Source organism: Procambarus clarkii, chromosome 7, assembly GCF_040958095.1.
Source record: "Procambarus clarkii isolate CNS0578487 chromosome 7, FALCON_Pclarkii_2.0, whole genome shotgun sequence".
Lineage (NCBI taxonomy): Eukaryota > Metazoa > Arthropoda > Malacostraca > Decapoda > Cambaridae > Procambarus > Procambarus clarkii.
Genome location: NC_091156.1, coordinates 1989033 through 2007951, shown reverse-complemented (window position 1 = coordinate 2007951; position 18919 = coordinate 1989033). Strand labels below are relative to the sequence as shown.

At 42.5% G+C, this 18919-nt stretch overlaps 1 protein-coding gene across 1 annotated transcript in view; it reads right to left on the bottom strand.

Annotated features, from left to right (window-relative positions):
- Slob (Slowpoke binding protein) overlaps window positions 1-18428 on the bottom strand; it is a 174678-nt gene extending 156250 nt beyond the window's left edge. The window contains 1 exon segment of the mRNA XM_069312167.1: window positions 18068-18428. Within this exon segment, the coding sequence (XP_069168268.1) occupies window positions 18068-18168 (101 nt within the window). The 5' untranslated portion in view covers window positions 18169-18428.
- Window positions 18429-18919: the final 491 nt, after the last annotated feature.

The window sequence follows — 18919 nt, the reverse complement described above, 5'->3', positions numbered from 1 at the left end:
GGGCCAATGGGCCTTCTGCGTTGTCCAAGTATTGTACCTCACCTTACTTCACCACTCTCTCCTGCCTATTTATACCCATCACTCGATCTGTAAAATGACCTTCTGAAGATGTATTTAATATACGAAAGTACTTAAGGAAATTTCCTGTTTCATTTTTCCTCCGTGGTCTGACATTGTCATATATATATATATATAGCAACATTAGTCGCTCATGATGATAATTGATAATATATATCAATTGTTGATGAAACAAAACGAGAAAACCAGGTAAATGAAACGAGAAGAACGATCTCCGAAGACTTGCAAAACTAATACCAAACATCCTATTTGTCTAGTTTAGTTTAAATAAACATTCCCGTTCTTTGTTGTCCCGCTTTGATCTCTGAATGGCTTTAATCAGAATTAATTAAATACTCTTTTCATCCACGAAAATTCTTTTGTGACAGGAGTTAATTGGTGTCTCATACGCATCCCTTGTTTTGAGAGAGAATATCTTCAACAGTATGACTTTATATATCAATTATCATAGAAAATGAATTTTTTTTTTTTTAGTGAATGCAAGCGATTAAATGAATTATTTATACAGTATTTTTTATATATACTTTTGTTACGTTTGTCGTTCAAAAGTTGTAAATATTAATAATTTAAGGAAACGGCAGTCTTTAGTAGGACGAGTGATGTACCGGCGGCTATGGTCACCTCTATATGGCCACATATTGTGGTGGACATCTCCTCCACCACCGCCATCAGAATGTATCATCCACCCATCAATATACAACCACAGTGAGCAATGTTTACTCCTTTTATGAGCATGTGTGTTGTGAGGGCGACCTAGTGTGTTGTGAGGGCGACCTAGTGTGTTGTGAGGGCGTTCTAGTGTGTTGTGAGGGCGTCCTGCCCGAGGAACTCCCCCTCACCCATCACCTACAAACCCACCAACTCTCACCTCGGTCAGCCAGACGCCCGTGTCTTGAGCCCACTTCTCTCGTGGGGCGTCAGTCAAAGGTCAACACGACGCAAGGTTTCAAGTAATTTTGTCCAAGCCTGTATTGGATAAACCAAAAACCGTGTTGAACTAAATTTTGAAGACAGTTTTGGAATTATCGGTTTTGTCTAAATAGCCAAAAGGTTCTTTATTCATATTCATATTTCTCTAAAGAAAATAATCCGGTTTTGTTGACATTATTATTGAACATGATCAATATGATCAGTTAATATATTTAGGCCTAGTTTTATCTACGATGGTTAGGCTATATATAATATACATGTTTAGGTTAGATGAGTTGAAAGTTATTTATGGATTTATTTGTAATTTGAGTCATATCATATAGATCCAAAATACAAATATCCATAACAAAACAATTTGAAACATTAATATATAAATAAATTTATGATTTATCATTAACTGTAGCATCATTCCTATCCTCCGCTCTATCCTAAATCCTTATCCTTTCCAAGTGTTATATTGCTGTAATGGCTTAGTGCTTTCTCCTTATAATTACCGTACCTGACTGGAATGATTACGGTGAATGACTAACTTTAAGTCGTTCTCGCATGTTGCTGTGAGAGAGGCGCACTTCGAAATGTTGAACAAGACTATTCTTAACATACTTGTTAATAATATGGGAACATGGACAGTTTTCATCTAAAAATATATTATATATATATTTTTTTTTAAAGGGGAAGGGAGTACCACCTCTGGCTGGAAGAAGGGGAACCCATAGCCTCGGAGGAAACCACACATAACGCATTGGAGGGAATGTAGGTCCCCTCCAATACAGTTTCCGTGTGCTATATATATATGTCGTACCTAGTAGCCAGAACGCACTTCTCAGCCTACTATTCAAGGCCCGATTTGCCTAATAAGCCAAGTTTTCATGAATTAATTGTTTTTCGACTACCTAACCTACCTAACCTAACCTAACCTAACTTTTTCGGCTACCTAACCTAACCTAACCTATAAAGATAGGTTAGGTTAGGTTAGGTAGGGTTGGTTAGGTTCGGTCATATATCTACGTTAATTTTAACTCCAATAAAAAAAAATTGACCTCATACATAATGAAATGGGTAGCTTTATCATTTCATAAGAAAAAAATTTGAGAAAATATATTAATAAAAGAAAACTTGGCTTATTAGGCAAATCGGGCCTTGAATAGTAGGCTGAGAAGTGCGTTCTGGCTACTAGGTACGACATATATATATATATAGCATATATATATATATATACATATAGGACCACTACAATTTTGTCCCCATTGCTTCTGAGACGCTCGGCGCCTGGGGTAAAAGTGCTACCAGTTTTTTGAAGGAACTGGGTTCTAGGCTCATTGAAACAACAAGGGACCCAAGAGCTGCAAGCTTTCTTTTCCAGCGCCTCAGTGTGGCGATACAGAGGGGAAATGCGCACTGCATCCAGGGTTCCTGCCCGCCATCTGAGGAGCTGGAGGAACTCGACAACCTATGACAACCATCTTTGTAACCCATATGTAACTCCTTTTTTGTAACAAAGTTCAAATAAAGTAAATATACATGTGTACATACAAAAGAATGGGGGTGGTAGGAGAAGATAATATTAGTGTTCAGTGAGAAACCACAAGGTCTCCTCTGAATACTTTTTATTTTCTTCTCCGAGGCTATGGGTCCCCACATTGGCACCAGAGGTGGTACCCTCACAAACTTTTATATATATATATATATATATATATATATATATATATATATATATATATATATATATATATATATATATATATATATATATATACATTTATTTACTCCTTTGTATAATGTATATATATACATTTGTACCAGCCAAAGGGGTCTTAACTGCACTACAAATTTAACATTTCCCGAAATATCCCTGTGTCATTGTCAGTGACGGGTCATAATATAAACTATATTTATATTGGTCAACCAAAAACGTGTTTTAAAAGCATTGATTCATCACGTTATTCCCATCAGATTTTCTCATTTACACATCACGTTAATGTTATTTCATTCTAAATTTGACGAGAAACGTTGGAGGTGGAACTACTGAGCCATAGCCAGAGTGCATGGGGGGGGGGGGGAATGTGTGAAGCCTTGACTGGGGTTCAGTAGAAGCCTCAGGACCCCCAAGAAGATTCGATGGAATCCCAGGTTGCATTGCTTTTACCATGTCGTAGTGTAGTGGTTTAGGGCATTTGCTTGTGAGTACCAAGTGAGCGGGTTCGAATCCTTGTCATGGCTCCTACTGATTTTCTCATGACATCTATTATCTGTATTAAACACAATACAGAACACAACAGCGCTGGAAAATTCTCAAAATATTTGATAGCCTCTACTGACCAACAACAGCCCAGACCTGATTCTGTCCAACGACTGTTCTTGTCCTTCTTAAACAATATCCACCGAGAATTTTCTACAATAGTCAATAAAAAATGCACGCAACAGCCACTGAAAATTTCATACAATAGCATCTGAGAACTGAATACAATAGCCACCTATTACAATCGACCAATAGCCACTGAGAGTTCACACACAAAAAAAATTTGATCCTAAGAAACTACCTTTTCCTGTGCCCATATGAGCAACAAATCTCATTAACACCTACTATTTATGTTTAAGTGGCAGCTTCGCCTACTATCAGCACCTACTACATTACGGCAAAGAATGGTTTAATTTGTATGCAAATCTACTGAGTGGAGGTTGAGATAAGAGACACATACACAGTTCTAAAGTCACTTGAATGATCTTCCCCCAACGCAAGAAGCCAAACCATCCATCCAAACCTCACAGTGTCATTTACATTAGAGTACAGAGATTTACACAATTTTATTTATGATTTTTCAACACTTGAAACATTTCCATCAAATTCCACCACGAAACTCAGACGAACAAAGACTTTACTGTGTCTTGTTGAGAAAGAAATAGTTGACTCCCAAAAGCTAAGCTTAACCCCAAGTATAAAAATTATTACGAAAACGATCGTTGTTGAGTCCAAGATGTAAGAGACGGCTCGTTGGTGCCTGTCTCATCCCTCGCCCTAATTACCTCATTAAACACATGGCGCTCTTCAGGTACACCAGCTGTTGACCTCTCCAGCACACACCTGGTCTCAGGTCACGGGCGACCACCACTGGTCGACCACCACTGGCATACTGGCTCTTCAGGAAAAGAGGAGGCGGTTTCTGTCACACGAAGTGTTGTTCAGGAAGCTTCTGTCTCAAGAACAGCTGCTCGAGAAGTTCCAGTCACAAAAACAGCTGTTTCAAGAACAGTTATTCAGGTGTTCACTAGAACAGTTATTCAGGTGTTCACTAGAACAGTTATTCAGGTGTTCACTAGAACAGTTATTCAAATGTTCACTAGAACAGTTATTCAGGTGTTCACTAGAACAGTTATTCGGGAAACTCCTGTCATTAGGAGAGCTATTAGGTTAAGCTCCTGTCACTATGACAGGTGAGAGGGAACTCCCATCACTAAAACAATTGTTTTTAAAGGTCATCAACAAACATAAACGCCGCAAATATACAGTTAGAATTATTTATGACAAAACTGCACAGAATAATAATCATCAAAATTATTCAATTTTGTACAAATGCCAACCAATATATAACACGCCTGCCTCCAACATGAGCCAGAGCATCAGTGGTCAACACACCTGCCTCCAACATGAGCCAGAGCATCAGTGGTCAACACACCTGCCTCAAGGAACTTGAAACAACGCTTAATTAAAAGCTTCATCCCGTGTGAGAGGAGGCGTGATGAGCCACCAGTTCCACACACCTGCCTCGCCCCATTCCCTGCCTCGCCCCACCACCTGCCTTGTCTCATTCCCTGCCTCACCCCACCACCTGCTTCACCCCACCACCTGCTCACATCCACCACCTGCCTCACCCCACCACCTGCCTCTCCCCACCACCTGCCTCACCCCACCACCTGCCTCACCCCACCACCTGCCTCACCCCACCACCTGCCACACCCGACCACCTGCCTCTCCCCACCACCTGCTCACACCCACCAATTAGCACCAAACTGCACGTCAATTACCCCATAATGGCGTATTTCTCCCTGCGTTTGCCTTCAAATTAGCAACAAGTAAGATGGTTATCGCGGGAACTGCACTTGCAGATAACGTGTTCGTTAATTAATCTATACGGTAAACTTCTTGTAAAACAACTGAGAAACAAGACCTCTTGTATGATAACAAACAAGATAATATTTCATCATTATTAGTAAAAAAAATATACGTCAATGACCATAAATACGATATTTGAATTTAAATAGTAATAAAAGGAAACCATATATCTGGCCCCTGCTTCCGTTATTGTTATTGTGAGAGCGCTAAGTGGGGAGAGGGAGTACCTCTCGGGCTGGACCCAAATGGTGGCCGTGATGGAGTAGTCTGTTACAAATATCCGCTACTAACGGGTTAGGTAACATCAGAATAACACAAACTACAAAAGGCCTAATGACAAGTGCCAGGCAGCTCCTATTTATCCACAATAAATTTATTCATATATATCTAAATTTCTCTTTAAAACACTTGTTTCCTTTTCAATACCATGCACTAAACCAACTTAAGATATCCACAATATCATGAGCCTCGACATTTGTAGTTGGTATTTCGTGAAACAAAGTCTCGACAACTTTGTTAACGTCAAGATGCACAATGTACAAGTCTTATTAACTGTCTCAAATATGCCGGAGAAACGAAGCAAATTTGTCACACATTCACGTTGTGAACCATTTATTAATATACCCTTTTCCCACAAAAGTATTGTGGGAAAAGTATTGTTCGTTTTTTTTAGCAGTTTTTCGCCTATTCATAATATTACACTTTCTGAGAGAGAGAGAGAGAGAGAGAGAGAGAGAGAGAGAGAGAGAGAGAGAGAGAGAGAGAGAGAGAGAGAGAGAGAGAGAGAGAGAGAGAGAGAGAGAGAGAGAGAGAGAGAGAGAGGGAGGGAAGGTGAGGGTGTAGAGAGACCCGGGTGAAGCCTGGTACCCCAGCTAGTTAATATATATGAAAGAACCCTTTAACCTTCACAGTTACTGTTGCCAACTTTACTATGCCACCTTCATAGTCTCGTGGTCTTCCTTAACATCAATGTCTGCTCATTATGCAACACTAACAAGATAATTAAGCAACGGGGATTGTAATACATTGTAAAATGAAAAATACTCTCTCCGGAGAGTGAAGGAAAAATAGCTACTGAACTTTAACCCAGACAAATATACGTGTATAAGGATAAGAACATTGTGTGGAGAGTCATTGTGTATAGTCACTGTGTACAGTCACTGTGTGTAGAGTCAGTGTGTATAGTCACTGTGCGGAGAGTCACTGTGTGGAGAGTCACTGTGTGGAGAGTTACTGTATGTAGAGTCCAACGCTCGCAGATTTCCTGTACCATTTAACACATTAAAGTGCCGCGATGAATCAAATTTATGATGTAAAAACTACCGGTTCCGTAATGACAGGGATCACTGTGTATGTGTGTGTGTGTGTGCGCGCGCGCGTGTGTGCGTGTCCGTGCGTGCGTGCGTGTGTGTGATGAGACTGCCTGCCCTTCTGTAAGTCAAACACCAGCCGGTACCAGCTTACAAGCTCTCCTTATTCACTCATACCAAGACAAGTTAAGGTAATTATCAGGCGAAATCATTAAGCAATTACAACTATACAACACTTGAGAGCGATGAGGATAAGAATTCGGGATGCGACGGGGGGAAGGAATGGTGCCCAACTACTTGGACGGTCGGGGATTGAACGCCGACCTGCATGAAGCGAGACCGTCTCTCTACCGTCCAGCTCAAGTGATTGAAGGTACCAAGACAACTCACACCATACACAAACGACTCAACAAAGGCATCGTAACCGCTAAAACTATAATTTAATAGAGATATTCAACATTAAAAATAAATAAATATCATATTTAATAAAATACTTTCTCAAAATACAACAGGAAATTTTACAAGAGAAGCGGAGCCTTAGGCAATATGCAGGAGAGGAAGTCACCTTCAGGAGGAAGCCAGACCTCAGAGGCGGAGAGGAAGTGAGAGGCAACCAGGTAGAGATAGTAATGAGGTGAGAGGCAGCCAGGAGAGACAGTAATGAGCGGAGTGAGAGGCAGCCAGGAGAGACGGTAATGAGGGGAGTGAGAGGCAGCCTTTCATTTTACATATAAAGAGCTAATGAGAGGCAAGTGCCGCTCTCGTGCGAGTCATCTTTACTTCTCATGACTGGGAAGGTTCTTGACCGGTTCCTTTACTGCAATTAATATCAATATCTATACAAAATTTATGTCTGTCTGTTCGAGGTTGAGATCCAGAAGCTTTGCTTTTTTTTAAGTTAGGGGGAAAGCGCCAAGCCATTACGACTATATAGCACATGGAAGGGGGTCAGGATAAGGATTTGGGATGGGACGGAGGGGAAGGAATGGTGCCCAACCACTTGGACGGTCGGGGATTGAACGCCGATCTGCATGTGTCTTGTTAATCCCCACCTAGTCCTGTAGAGCAGGATGAATACTTGGTGAAGAGGAAGAGGGCGAGGAGTTCAGAGACCCGGGGCGCCTACCTGGTCAATACTAAACATGTCTCAGCGGGAAGGCATGTGGCGGCTTCCTGTCACTCAGGTGAACAAGTGCTGGTTAATTACACCCGTCTCACCTGGGACGCAAGACGTGACGCTGTCTATCTCTTCACTCTGTTTCTGTCTGTTATTCTCCATCCTCTCCTGTATTCCTTGAAATACTTTATCTGGTATTTGTCTCACAATTTTCCAATGGATAAGAAAATTGTTATGTATACTGAAAAACTATTTTTAGACTGTATGGTATGGGGTACACCAGTCAATTAAACTAACTACGCTATGTAAACGTAGAAAGACGGTGAGATAGGGATACTATGTAAGATGTTACTGGCTATCTTATGTGATACTTTAGGAAGAAAATTATGTAAATGAATAGTGTATTGGGACATTATTTTTGTAAAATATGTGTTAATTGATTTATATATATATGCTGGAGTATACTGATCTTGCCATTATTCACCTCACTTTTATTCTTGTGCAAGTAATATCTTCAGACAGATTTGTAATGTTGGAGGTTTTCTAAGGATGACCAGAAAACAAGTGTATGCAGGCGATGAGTCACAATAACGTGGCTAAAGTATGTTGACCAGACCACACACTAGAAGGTGAAGGGACGACGACGTTTCGGTCCGTCCTGGACTATTCTCTTGAGAACAATCGACTTGAGAATGGTCCAGGACGGACCGAAACGTCGTCGTCCCTTCACCTTCTAGTGTGTGGTCTGGTCAACAAACAAGTGTATGAGAGTCTTGCTCACAAATACACTACCTACAGCAGAGGAGGCGTATCCACTTTTTAACTGGCGAGCAATATGAGTAAACCTTCATCTTAAATTTATTGTTCTGAAACAATGTGAACTACTGAACAGATATATTCACGAGACGCTCCCTACTAATGAGAGGTTGTTGATGTTTAGCATCAGGGACAACAATAGGTGGGACCAATGTACTGAAATTGAACATAACATGCATATATATTGTTTTTGTAAGATAAAGGTGTTCTTGTAAACTGGATTAAAGAGACAATTGAAGCATTGTGTGGACCAGACATTAGAGTCGATTTAATGAGGTTTTTTAATGTTTAATACTGACATAAAATGCAGGGAAATTAAGAATACAATAATTTGCTATTTTCTGATTACATTTTTTGTGCGTGAATAGGCACGCAGGATGGTTACTGTGTGTGGATAGACAGACTGGATGGTTACTGTGTGTGGATAGACAGGCTGGATGGTTACTATGTGTGGATAGACAGGCTGGATGGTTACCGTGTGTGGATAGACAGGCTGGATGGTTACTGTGTGTGGAAAGTCAGGCAGGAGGGTTACTATGTGATAATATAATACACTTTTTACTGATAATTATATAAACTATATGTAATGTAGTAGTTTCTTTTGTATGATAATGTATATATGACAATTATACTCTATATTATTTAACAAAGATAACAAATTCCTTTCCTATATGAACGGCGTCAGCTTTCCATCTCTGAATAAGTTTCTTGTCTGCAATCCATATACATTTTCCCCACCTATCATATGTGCTTTATTTTCTCAGTCTACGTATATAACACGACACGACTAACGGACCAAGAGTGTCAGTGCTGGTGTATATGATGGTAAAGTTCTCGTAAGGTCGGCAACATTCTTACGGGAGCTCCCAGAGCTTATAGGAACATACACATATTTTGCTGCTCATTTTTATGCAGGTTTCAAGAGCGAAGAAAATCGCGCAGTAAAATGTTTTCTAGATAATGCTACGTAAGAATTATTAAAATATTTTTGCATTATGTGCTTTAACAGTGTACTCGTCTATGAACAAACGGCCCTTGTGGATTTGTTCATTTGATGCATCACGTTAGTGTGATATCTATGTGTACTCATCTATTTGTGCTTGAGGGGGTTGAGCTCTGCTCTATCGGCCCGTCTGTCAACCGTCAATCAACTGTTACTAAGTACTAACTATTTTTCTCACACACACACACCCCAGGAAGCAGCCCGTAACAGCTGTCTAACTCCCAGGTACCTATTTTACTGCTAGATAACAGGGGCATCAGGGTGAAAGAAACTGCCTATTTGCTTTCCGCCATCGCCGGGGATCGAACCCCGGTCCACAGGACTACGTATCCAGCGTGTTGATCACTTAGCCATCAGGCGCCCCAGGTGTGTGTGTGTGTGTGTACTCACCTAGTTGTGCTTGCTACGGTTTCTGGAGTTTCCCCACATCCTTCCCCAACACCAAGTTGTTCCTGATTTTGCAAAGATGGGTTTTAAATTTATGTATGTCGACGGTTCATTATTTTCGCTCAGAGAATTTAATTTCGGTTGAAAATTGAATTCAGGTAAATTCAATGTTGTAAACATTACGGGTTTGTTCTAATTCTAAAATACGACAAGAGGAGCTCGCTAATCCTGCCTCTGGAGTATTAGGTCGCCAGGAAGGACGTGCGCTCCATGAGCAACATTTTCTGCTGCTTATATGTTGACTTGCCAGAATTATCACATAATAATGACCGTTCTCTACACGTTATTGAGTATATTAGTTATATGATTATTTCTCATTTAAACTTAAATACAAAAGTAAAGACACTGAAGTCCTGCTTGTTATTGTACTAATTTGATCTTCGGATAACGAGACTTTATCATGTTGATTTAAATATCTAAAGCCAATATCATTGGGGTACATTTTACAAATCTTTCATGTTTCACGTGTGTGTATACAAGTACATTTGTGCGTGGGGCCAAGTGTTGATCTATACTGTTGGCCCAGAAATGTTTCGCTACTGCCAGAATAATGAATGTTTCATTATGTACTGTTTTTAAATGTCACACCGGGAATACAGGACACAAAAGTCTAAACTATTTTTGTTGCGCTGAGTCGAATATCAAGTCACGACAAAACACTGAGACCCGCCGACAATACCCACCTTGTCAGCCAGGAAAGACAAAACATAAAGGAGAATTGTACAACTCTTTCTATTATAGATTTCAGTAATAATCAGGAGACTTACCGCTCGGTAGAGTTGTGATACGCCTGGAGGGCAGGTAAACTTCCAGCAGTGATTCTGCTGAGGTGAGGGAAAGAGGGAGGGAGGGAGGGTTAGGGGAAGGTAGTCAAGGATATAGGTACATAATTTTTAGTTGATAATATTTACATTTCTTCATAATATTTCTTGTCACAAGCGGCCTCTACAGTACTACAGAACTCGCTCAGTCTCAGATTTGTCTGTTTCGGAGTTTATGTCTCTCACCCTGTCCTTATACCCCCGTCACTCTCTCTCTCTCTCTCTCTCTCTCTCTCTCTCTCTCTCTCTCTCTCTCTCTCTCTCTCTCTCTCTCTCTCTCTCTCCAGCAAAGAGCGGCAGGAGCAACGCCAGGTATGCCGCCTCCTCCAGTGACTTAAAGGGAGAGGGGAGATGTCCGCTGCCGGTGAGGTTGGAGGTGGAAGGGAAGGGACGGGGATGTACAGATGCTTGCGGGAGGTTAGGGAGATGCCCGCTGCTGCTGCTGCTGCTGGAGGCAAAATGCCTTCCTGTTGCTCGAGTAGGTGGAAAACTTACTGGTGGGTGGGACGCTTGCCTGCTTTAAAACACTTGAATATACCTGCTGGAACCTCAGGGGCTGGAGAACGACTGAGAGGGAATATCTGCTTTACATAAGAGATCGGCGAGACTTTAGCGTCCGAGGAAGTGACGTGAGAGAGGAACACTTGCTGAAGCAAGACCTTGTTGGGTTGCACGCTGTAGGACACTCCTCACTCAGGCTCGAAGGGAACATTGTCTGCTGCACAAGACAGTGTAGGTGTGGCTAGACAGACGAAGGTGTTACGTGAGGTGGAGTTCCTCCCATACTACCAGAAATGCTGGGAACATTTCGTCTACCAAAACTGCTTCTTGGTGGCATCGGATCATCTGGTAATACCTTTCACAGTACTACATAGTAAACAATTAGTGGGTGGAATCCGCCAGTGGGAAAGGCAACAGGTGACACCTGAGACGAGGTGCAACACTTACCATGGGAAGCGGGGTGCAAGTCCACCAAATAAGACACCAACAGCAGGGGAAAGGAGGAAACAGAAATAAAATAGAAAATGAAAACTTACCAAACTTGGTAAGTTTTCGGCGCTTCTCTCTGCCATTTGTGTGTGTTTTCACCTACATGTGCGTGTTGGGTCGAACATGTGCTCTCTAGCCCCACTTTTCTTGGTGCTGGGTAATTAATGCAATGATCTCATTTATGTTTCTCGTTTTTTATTACGTGTTGAGATTTTATTGAGATTAAGATTTTATATATTTTTGCAGCCTAACGTTATATACGTTATTCCTGGACGTTCCCATGCTTATCTACGTCTCTTGTTCCCACCACTTGTCCAGTAGTCTTATTACATTCCCTTCAATACCGTATACGTTGTTATCATACCTCATCTGTTTCTTGTTTCCTCCAACCTGGTGAGAGTTCTCTCAGTCGTTCACTGCACTTGAGTCTCCTCAGCTCTGGCACAAGTCTTTTTGCACATTTCTCCACTTTGTCTAGTTTGTGTTTGTGGGGATTCCAGGCCGGAGCTTCATACTCAAGAGTCAATCTTACGTAGAATATATACGATGTTCTAAGACCTGTTTGTTTAGACACCGGAAGACTCATCAATATTTACCAATTTCTTGTATAATACAGACGTTTTGTTAATTTGTTCCTTAAGACTCCGTCCCTGGGGGTCTACTTTCACCTGCTACTATGCACATTACTTTAAACTTTTCAGGGTTCAAATCCATCAACCATGTTTCCGACCATCTCTGAAGCGAATCCAGATCGTCCTGTAATCTCCCACGGTCATCTTCCGGACCAATTTATCTTTGCATCGTCCGTAAACGAGGATGAGAATGATCTTATTTCCTCTGTCCGGTCGTTGACATACATTAGGAAAAGATTTAGTTCCGGTGAGTGAGTGTGACTGATGGAGTGAGTGTAGAGTGTAGAGGGTGACTTAGACCAGGCAGGTCACACTGAGGGTCCCCCGAGGGCCATATGGGTCACACTTGTGTTGTCATGAGGGCCATACACACCACAACTAATTGAAGTCCTTTAATAAAATTTGTTGCACAATATTTTTATTCTGATAAGTTAATTGTGCAATAATGTCCACAGCAAAAGCCAGATCCTGGAGCCAACTTTCATCTTTTATTTTCTTTGTGTTTTTACCTTTCATCTCCGAAAACATAATTATTTCTCGTCTCAACAAATTAAATCGGGGTCGCAGTTTGGACCACTGGACGCCCCAACACCCTCACGTCCCAACACACTACACCTTAATATTTATTGAAGTTTATCGCTAAGTTATTGCTAGTTATATGCAAATATTTGCCTCCTTACCTTGAGGTTACCTTGAGGTGATTTCGGGGCTTAGCGACCCCGCGGCCCGGTCGTCGATCAGGCCTCCTCGTTGTTGGACTGGTTAACCAGGCTGTTGGACGCGGATACTCGCAGCCTGACGTATGAGTCACAGCCTAGTTGATCAGGCCTCCCCTTCATTTCACCCCCCCTACCCTGCCGGAGTCCCCCCTCACCCAACCCTCAACACCCTATCTGCCCCTCTCATCCCCCCCCCCCCCACACACACACCATTTGGTCACTATTTGGTCCGGGGGACATCTCCCGTCACGCAGGGTGGAGTCGCGCTTCCACAGATCTCCAGTATCATCTCTCGATACGGGTAATGGCTCAAAAGGGCCACCACTTACGGGCTATTCGTGCCCGTGCCACCTCTTGGGTGGTTTAATCTTTATCAATCAATCCCCCCCCCCCACACCCTGCCAGCCACAACCCACCGTACATGCTGGACAAACACCGTTCCTTCGCCCTGTCAAGGCCTCCCGCCCCACACAACACTCCAGCAGCCCTGGACACACGAGTCTCCCAGCCCGGACACCCGCGTCCGTGTTCACAGGTGGTCGTCCCGCCTCTGATGCCTCGTCCACCACGCAAGGCACAAACACCCCAGCAACAACACCAAGGAGAAGAGGAGAGAAGAGGGAGGAAAAGGTAGGAGAAAGTACAAGAAGAAGAGGAGAAATAGGGGATTGAAAAAAGGAAGTGAAAATGGAGTAAGAAAGAAAGGAGCATGAAGGAAGGCGAGAAGGTAAGGGGATGGGAAGCAACTCACAGGAAACAGAAGGAAGATTTTAAATTAGAAAGAAAACTGATTTACTAATAGATTATCAGTTGACATAACTTCGTCATTTGCGCCCTAGAAGCAATAGTCATCTAAATTATAGGTACCGTTCACAGTCCCTGAACGATGACTCATTCCGAAGGGAATGAAACTTTATGACCTCAAAGATCACACAAGTTATCTATAGAGAAGGGAATTATCAGGGGAAAGCGCCAAGCCATTAGACTTTATAGCACTTGGAAGGGGGGTCAGGATTTGGGATAGAATGGGGGGAAGGATGTGGGAAAGGAATGAAACAATTAGTCTGTCTGCAGACTAATGAAACAATTAGTGCTACAGGTGAATTAGTGAATGAAATACTACCAGAATACCTAAGAGACTCCATTGGGATTTGTGGTCCAAAATTCGCGGAAGGAGCCGGTCAGTGGGACACTCTTGCCAACTCTTCCCCTCGACCAACTTTTCCAAACGACGGCAAACAGGCCAAATGGGATAGCCCCATAGTGGAGAACATCGTCACATCATTGCTAGAGGCAGCTTCTGGGAAGAACAGCGCGTCTTCTAGTTGTGAAAGCTCCCCATGCCGGGGACTTCCTGTTGGCAGTCCCTAATTCTCCCTTGGGCACCCGTCTGGACCATCGGGTCCTAAGTATATAGGATACCTTCTCTCTGGCCTTATACTGGCTGCCTTCACTGCATGTCTCAGCAGCCAGTTCATAAGGGTCCAGGATGGGCCGAAACATTGTGACTCTCCTATCTTCTCACATGCATGGGTTGGGTAATTTAAGATTCCTCTCCCAATATGCTGCTATTGCCCTCAGAACTATAATGTGGCAACAAACATTATAATTTAAGTTCCTTCTTGCAGGTAAAATACCAGCAACAGTAGCCCAGATGACACGCGCCTCAGATTCCAGCATCTCGATCAGTCTAGCTTCACACACTGTGGTAGGCAGCGGTGGGCCGGCCGGTGTCGTGGTATGTAGGTGCTCGCTAGCAGCTGCGTTGCGCTCACCTCAATCAATAGCTTTCCTTTGACGAGTTTTATGAAGACCGCACAAGCCCGTATTAGGTACTGAAGTGAGCTGTCACGCTCTCTCAACCCCTTTACGTCCCTGACACCTCGCCTCTTGCCGTTATTCTTTTGTTTACCCTACAATTTTATTTACATCACTGACGTCATACCCTTGTCATTAATATCTCGTTTACACCAAACTCCACTTTATTATTCATAATGTTAGCGTTTTACTCAAATTTTATGCGCAGTGCCGTATGAAAGGTAATCATTAACTGCTTTGTGGACGCTCGTCCATTTATACAGAGCGCTATTTATAGTCTCGTTGCGTCACTGGACTCATTATTTTAAGTATCCATGGGACAGTGAGCCTTTCTGCTGTTTACTTTTATGACGTCAGAGGAATTGATTTACAACTGATATCATCTGTTTCTATGGAAATGCTGAGCACTTTCAAAGGTTTGTATATGCTGACAATATTAATGTGTGTGATATTAGTGCGAGGTATATTGACATTTGTATTCGTCTATATTTGCGTGCAGAATGATATTTAGCTATTGGGCCCCGGCTTCCTGTCGCCGATCGACTATTTCAGTGGCTCTCGACCCTTTTTTTACTTGTTATTCTTGTGTTAGAAGAAGTTCACTATGTATGTATGTGTGTAACAATATATAAACATATAATTACACTTTATGTACAATATACACTTTATGTATATTGCATATTTGCACAATGTATACACTTTATGTACAACACAATAAGAACATGTAATATTTTTAAGACAATCTACAATGGAAGGGACAATCCTTGCCTCTGATATAGGCGGACGCATCTACCAGTGCTTGCAGCATGGCTCATGATATGTTACCAGACTAGAGCCAGACATAAGAGAGTCGGCTTATGAGGACACACTAAGAGATCTCGGCCTAACCGCTAGACAAAAGAACCAGAGGTGGTAAGACATTGGTATAGCTGAGCTGGCATGTTTGAGATGAGGGAAGACAGTACGAGAGAACACAGCTGGAAACTGGAAACACAAATGAGTTAGAGAAACTTAAAGTGATACTTATATTCATTGTTAGTGTTCAGTAAATAAAACGCGTTTGAAGCTTAAGTTGTGGAAGCAACCTCGATTCACAACCGGATGAACAAGTATGACAACATTAAAACTTTGGAGAGTAAAAGCACCAGGTATAGCAGCTGGCAGGTGGGGGGCCCTGGAGCTAGATCTCGCCCTTTCCTGTATACACAGGTAAGTACAACATCATAAGTACTGAGTAATACGCACTCAAGTATGCACTTACACTTCTCCCAAGTTTAAAACAAAAGTGGGCGTGCTCTCATTGTTAATGACTTAATAAACACCAAGTTTAAGCCAGAGTCTATTTTGGGAGAGGCAGGCGGAAGAGACAAGCATTGTTATAAATGCATAACATTTACCCAGAGAAAGAGAGAGAGAGAGAGAGAGAGAGAGAGAGAGAGAGAGAGAGAGAGAGAGAGAGAGAGAGAGAGAGAGAGAGAGAGAGAGAGAGAGAGAGAGAGAGAGAGAGAGAAAGAGAGAGAGAGAGAGGGAGAGAGAGAGAGATTTGGTATGCTTGCTGAGTTTTCCCTGGCACAATTGTTCAATATTACGTTAAATCTAATTTTCTTAAGATCACTAACATTTTTCTTATTTTTATGTTATTTACTAGTGTCTCCGTGTTGGCCAGACGCAAGTCTAATGTAATGTTTCCTATGCTGGTCCCGTAATGTATTGTCTAATGAAGCGGTAACACAAAATGCATATAAAATAAATTCTGCTTCAGCACTGCTTGTTTTGTTGTACTAAAATTAAAGACACCTGTTATACAAACATTATCAGACCTTAGATACCTCTGTCTACGAATATTTACAATCTCTCGAGGTTTGGTCGCCTACGTTTAACACTATTATTAGACAAACATTATTTTCATTTAATTCTATCCAGTTTCTGTATGGGGCCCAGTTTTAATTCCCTATTTGATAACTATATTTAAAATTTTAACTAACATGTTGCGTCTTTCCTCTCCAAGTCTAATCTATGTGAAATAATTAGAATTCCTTAATTTGATATTCAGCTAATAGTTCGTTGTTTTCTACGTTAATCCACGTTTCTGTTAGAGCAATAACACCTCACTGCTTTTCTTTCCATTTTTTGTGTCTTGTGCCCTATAATGTCATGAGCTACCTTCTTATCATTCACACTCACACCGCTAGCATCTAACAACTTTAAGTCCTACTAACTACTATTTCCAATGAGTCTGCTAAGGTCCCGACCTCAGGCCCGTGTAGGTGAACCCCGCTCCTCCCGTAAATTGCGGTTCTGGCCAACAAATGAACGAATACCAGTTGCTAATGAATAGTATTTTACAACTAAAGTAATAAGTTTTAAGTCGGCAATTTATCCTAATTGACCTTGACAACTAATCACCATCAACTCGGATCCTCGGTAGAACTCCTCACACGATTGGAACTCCTCGTTTTTTCCTAATCCTATCTAGTGCAAAGTTGAATTTATTTATTAGTTTCTCATTGTGACGTTTGTCAACATCATTCCCTCCAACAGAGAGACACCCAGTTCGCTTGTACCGTTGCCAGCCAAAACGTTATCAACCCTGTCTGCTATGTTATCTATATCAGCTCCAGGAGAACTTACCCTCATCCTATTACTAACATCTCTTGAACAAAACGCTTCTCTACATATCTTGAGAATCCCCAAGAAATGCGAATTTTCGGTCGCATATTGGCTTGTTGACCATTGAAGCTTCTTCGCGGTTATATTACTCAGGTGGCCCCAACAGCGAGGTGATTCCATGAAATATCTGTTCTCTAAAATTGACCATCGAGTGTTGTCGGGAGGTTGGGTTAAAAGTCTCAAGATTTCCAGTCTTTGTGTACAGTCTGTGTGGTCTAGTTGGCATAGAACTGGATACGCTAAGGTGCATGGCGCCCCTGGCTATCTGGATTCGTATCCTTCAAGGGGGGGTGAGAAGTAGTTGGTTTATATATATATATATATATATATATATATATATATATATATATATATATATATATAGTTACTAAGTACAAAGCGAGGTGACAGGACGGACGGGCAGGCTAATGACACGCCAGACAAGGTATGGGTGAGATACTGGTACTGGAGAGGCGACACTGTGCATGACACGGACTAAGAAGCATGGTAGGTGCGGGGAGCCGAGCATGTGTGTGTACAGAGGTAAGGGCAGGTGGCGGGGGGCAGGTAGGAGGGCGTGGGACGGGCGTAAAGAGAGGGGTGATAACACCTCCAGGAAGACTCACCCGTGCATGGCGTGGTTGTAGCAGGAGCGGTGATGTGGGCGTGGTTTGACAGACACACAGGAGAACAGTCGTGCTAGAGACTCGAGGCTGGCTGTGACCATGCCGGCCTCACCCCCGCCCCCCTGCTGCTGCTGGCGCTGCGGGGGTCCAGGGGAGCCGAGGCGGTGACGCGGGCTACAATGGTTGCTCTGATTGAAGAAGGGAGAACGAGAGCGCGACACAGGCAGGTAATCGCTGAGCGCACTGGTGGCACGCGACACACTAGCGGATCCTCTCCGCTCGCTGGCTGGCACGCAACTGCCGGAGTTAGGTTGGAGGAACCTGAGGTCGGTCTCGCTGATGAAGTCAAGCGAGCGACGTTGTTTGTCCTTGACGTGTCGCTGCTGCTGCAACAGTCTTTTCCTCTGTTTCTTGTTCATCTTGGCCCTACTGGCGTACTTGTCCTGCCCGGTCGTGGCCATCCTGGCCCGCTGGGCTTGCAGGCCATATAGGCCAAACATGGTAAGAGGATTGGGTAACGGCAGCGTTAACACAATGTAAACACTATTTCCAACTACATTACACAGCACATGTCAGTGACCCTTACACTCGGCGATATATTATTACTTTATATATTTAACCGTACGGCGCAACATGCAATATATTCAGTAATGTGGGTATCACGGTAAATGGCTCGCATGTGGCACATATAGACGTCGAGAACTGTCACCTGTGCCACGTGCTACACCTTGCAGTAATGGCACTCATTCAAAACCTTTTATCTTGCAATATATATGTACATTTATGCACTCTCGCGGCGTAAGAATAGAAGTAGTGCACAGTGAAGACACCAAACTCAGCTCTGAAATATAA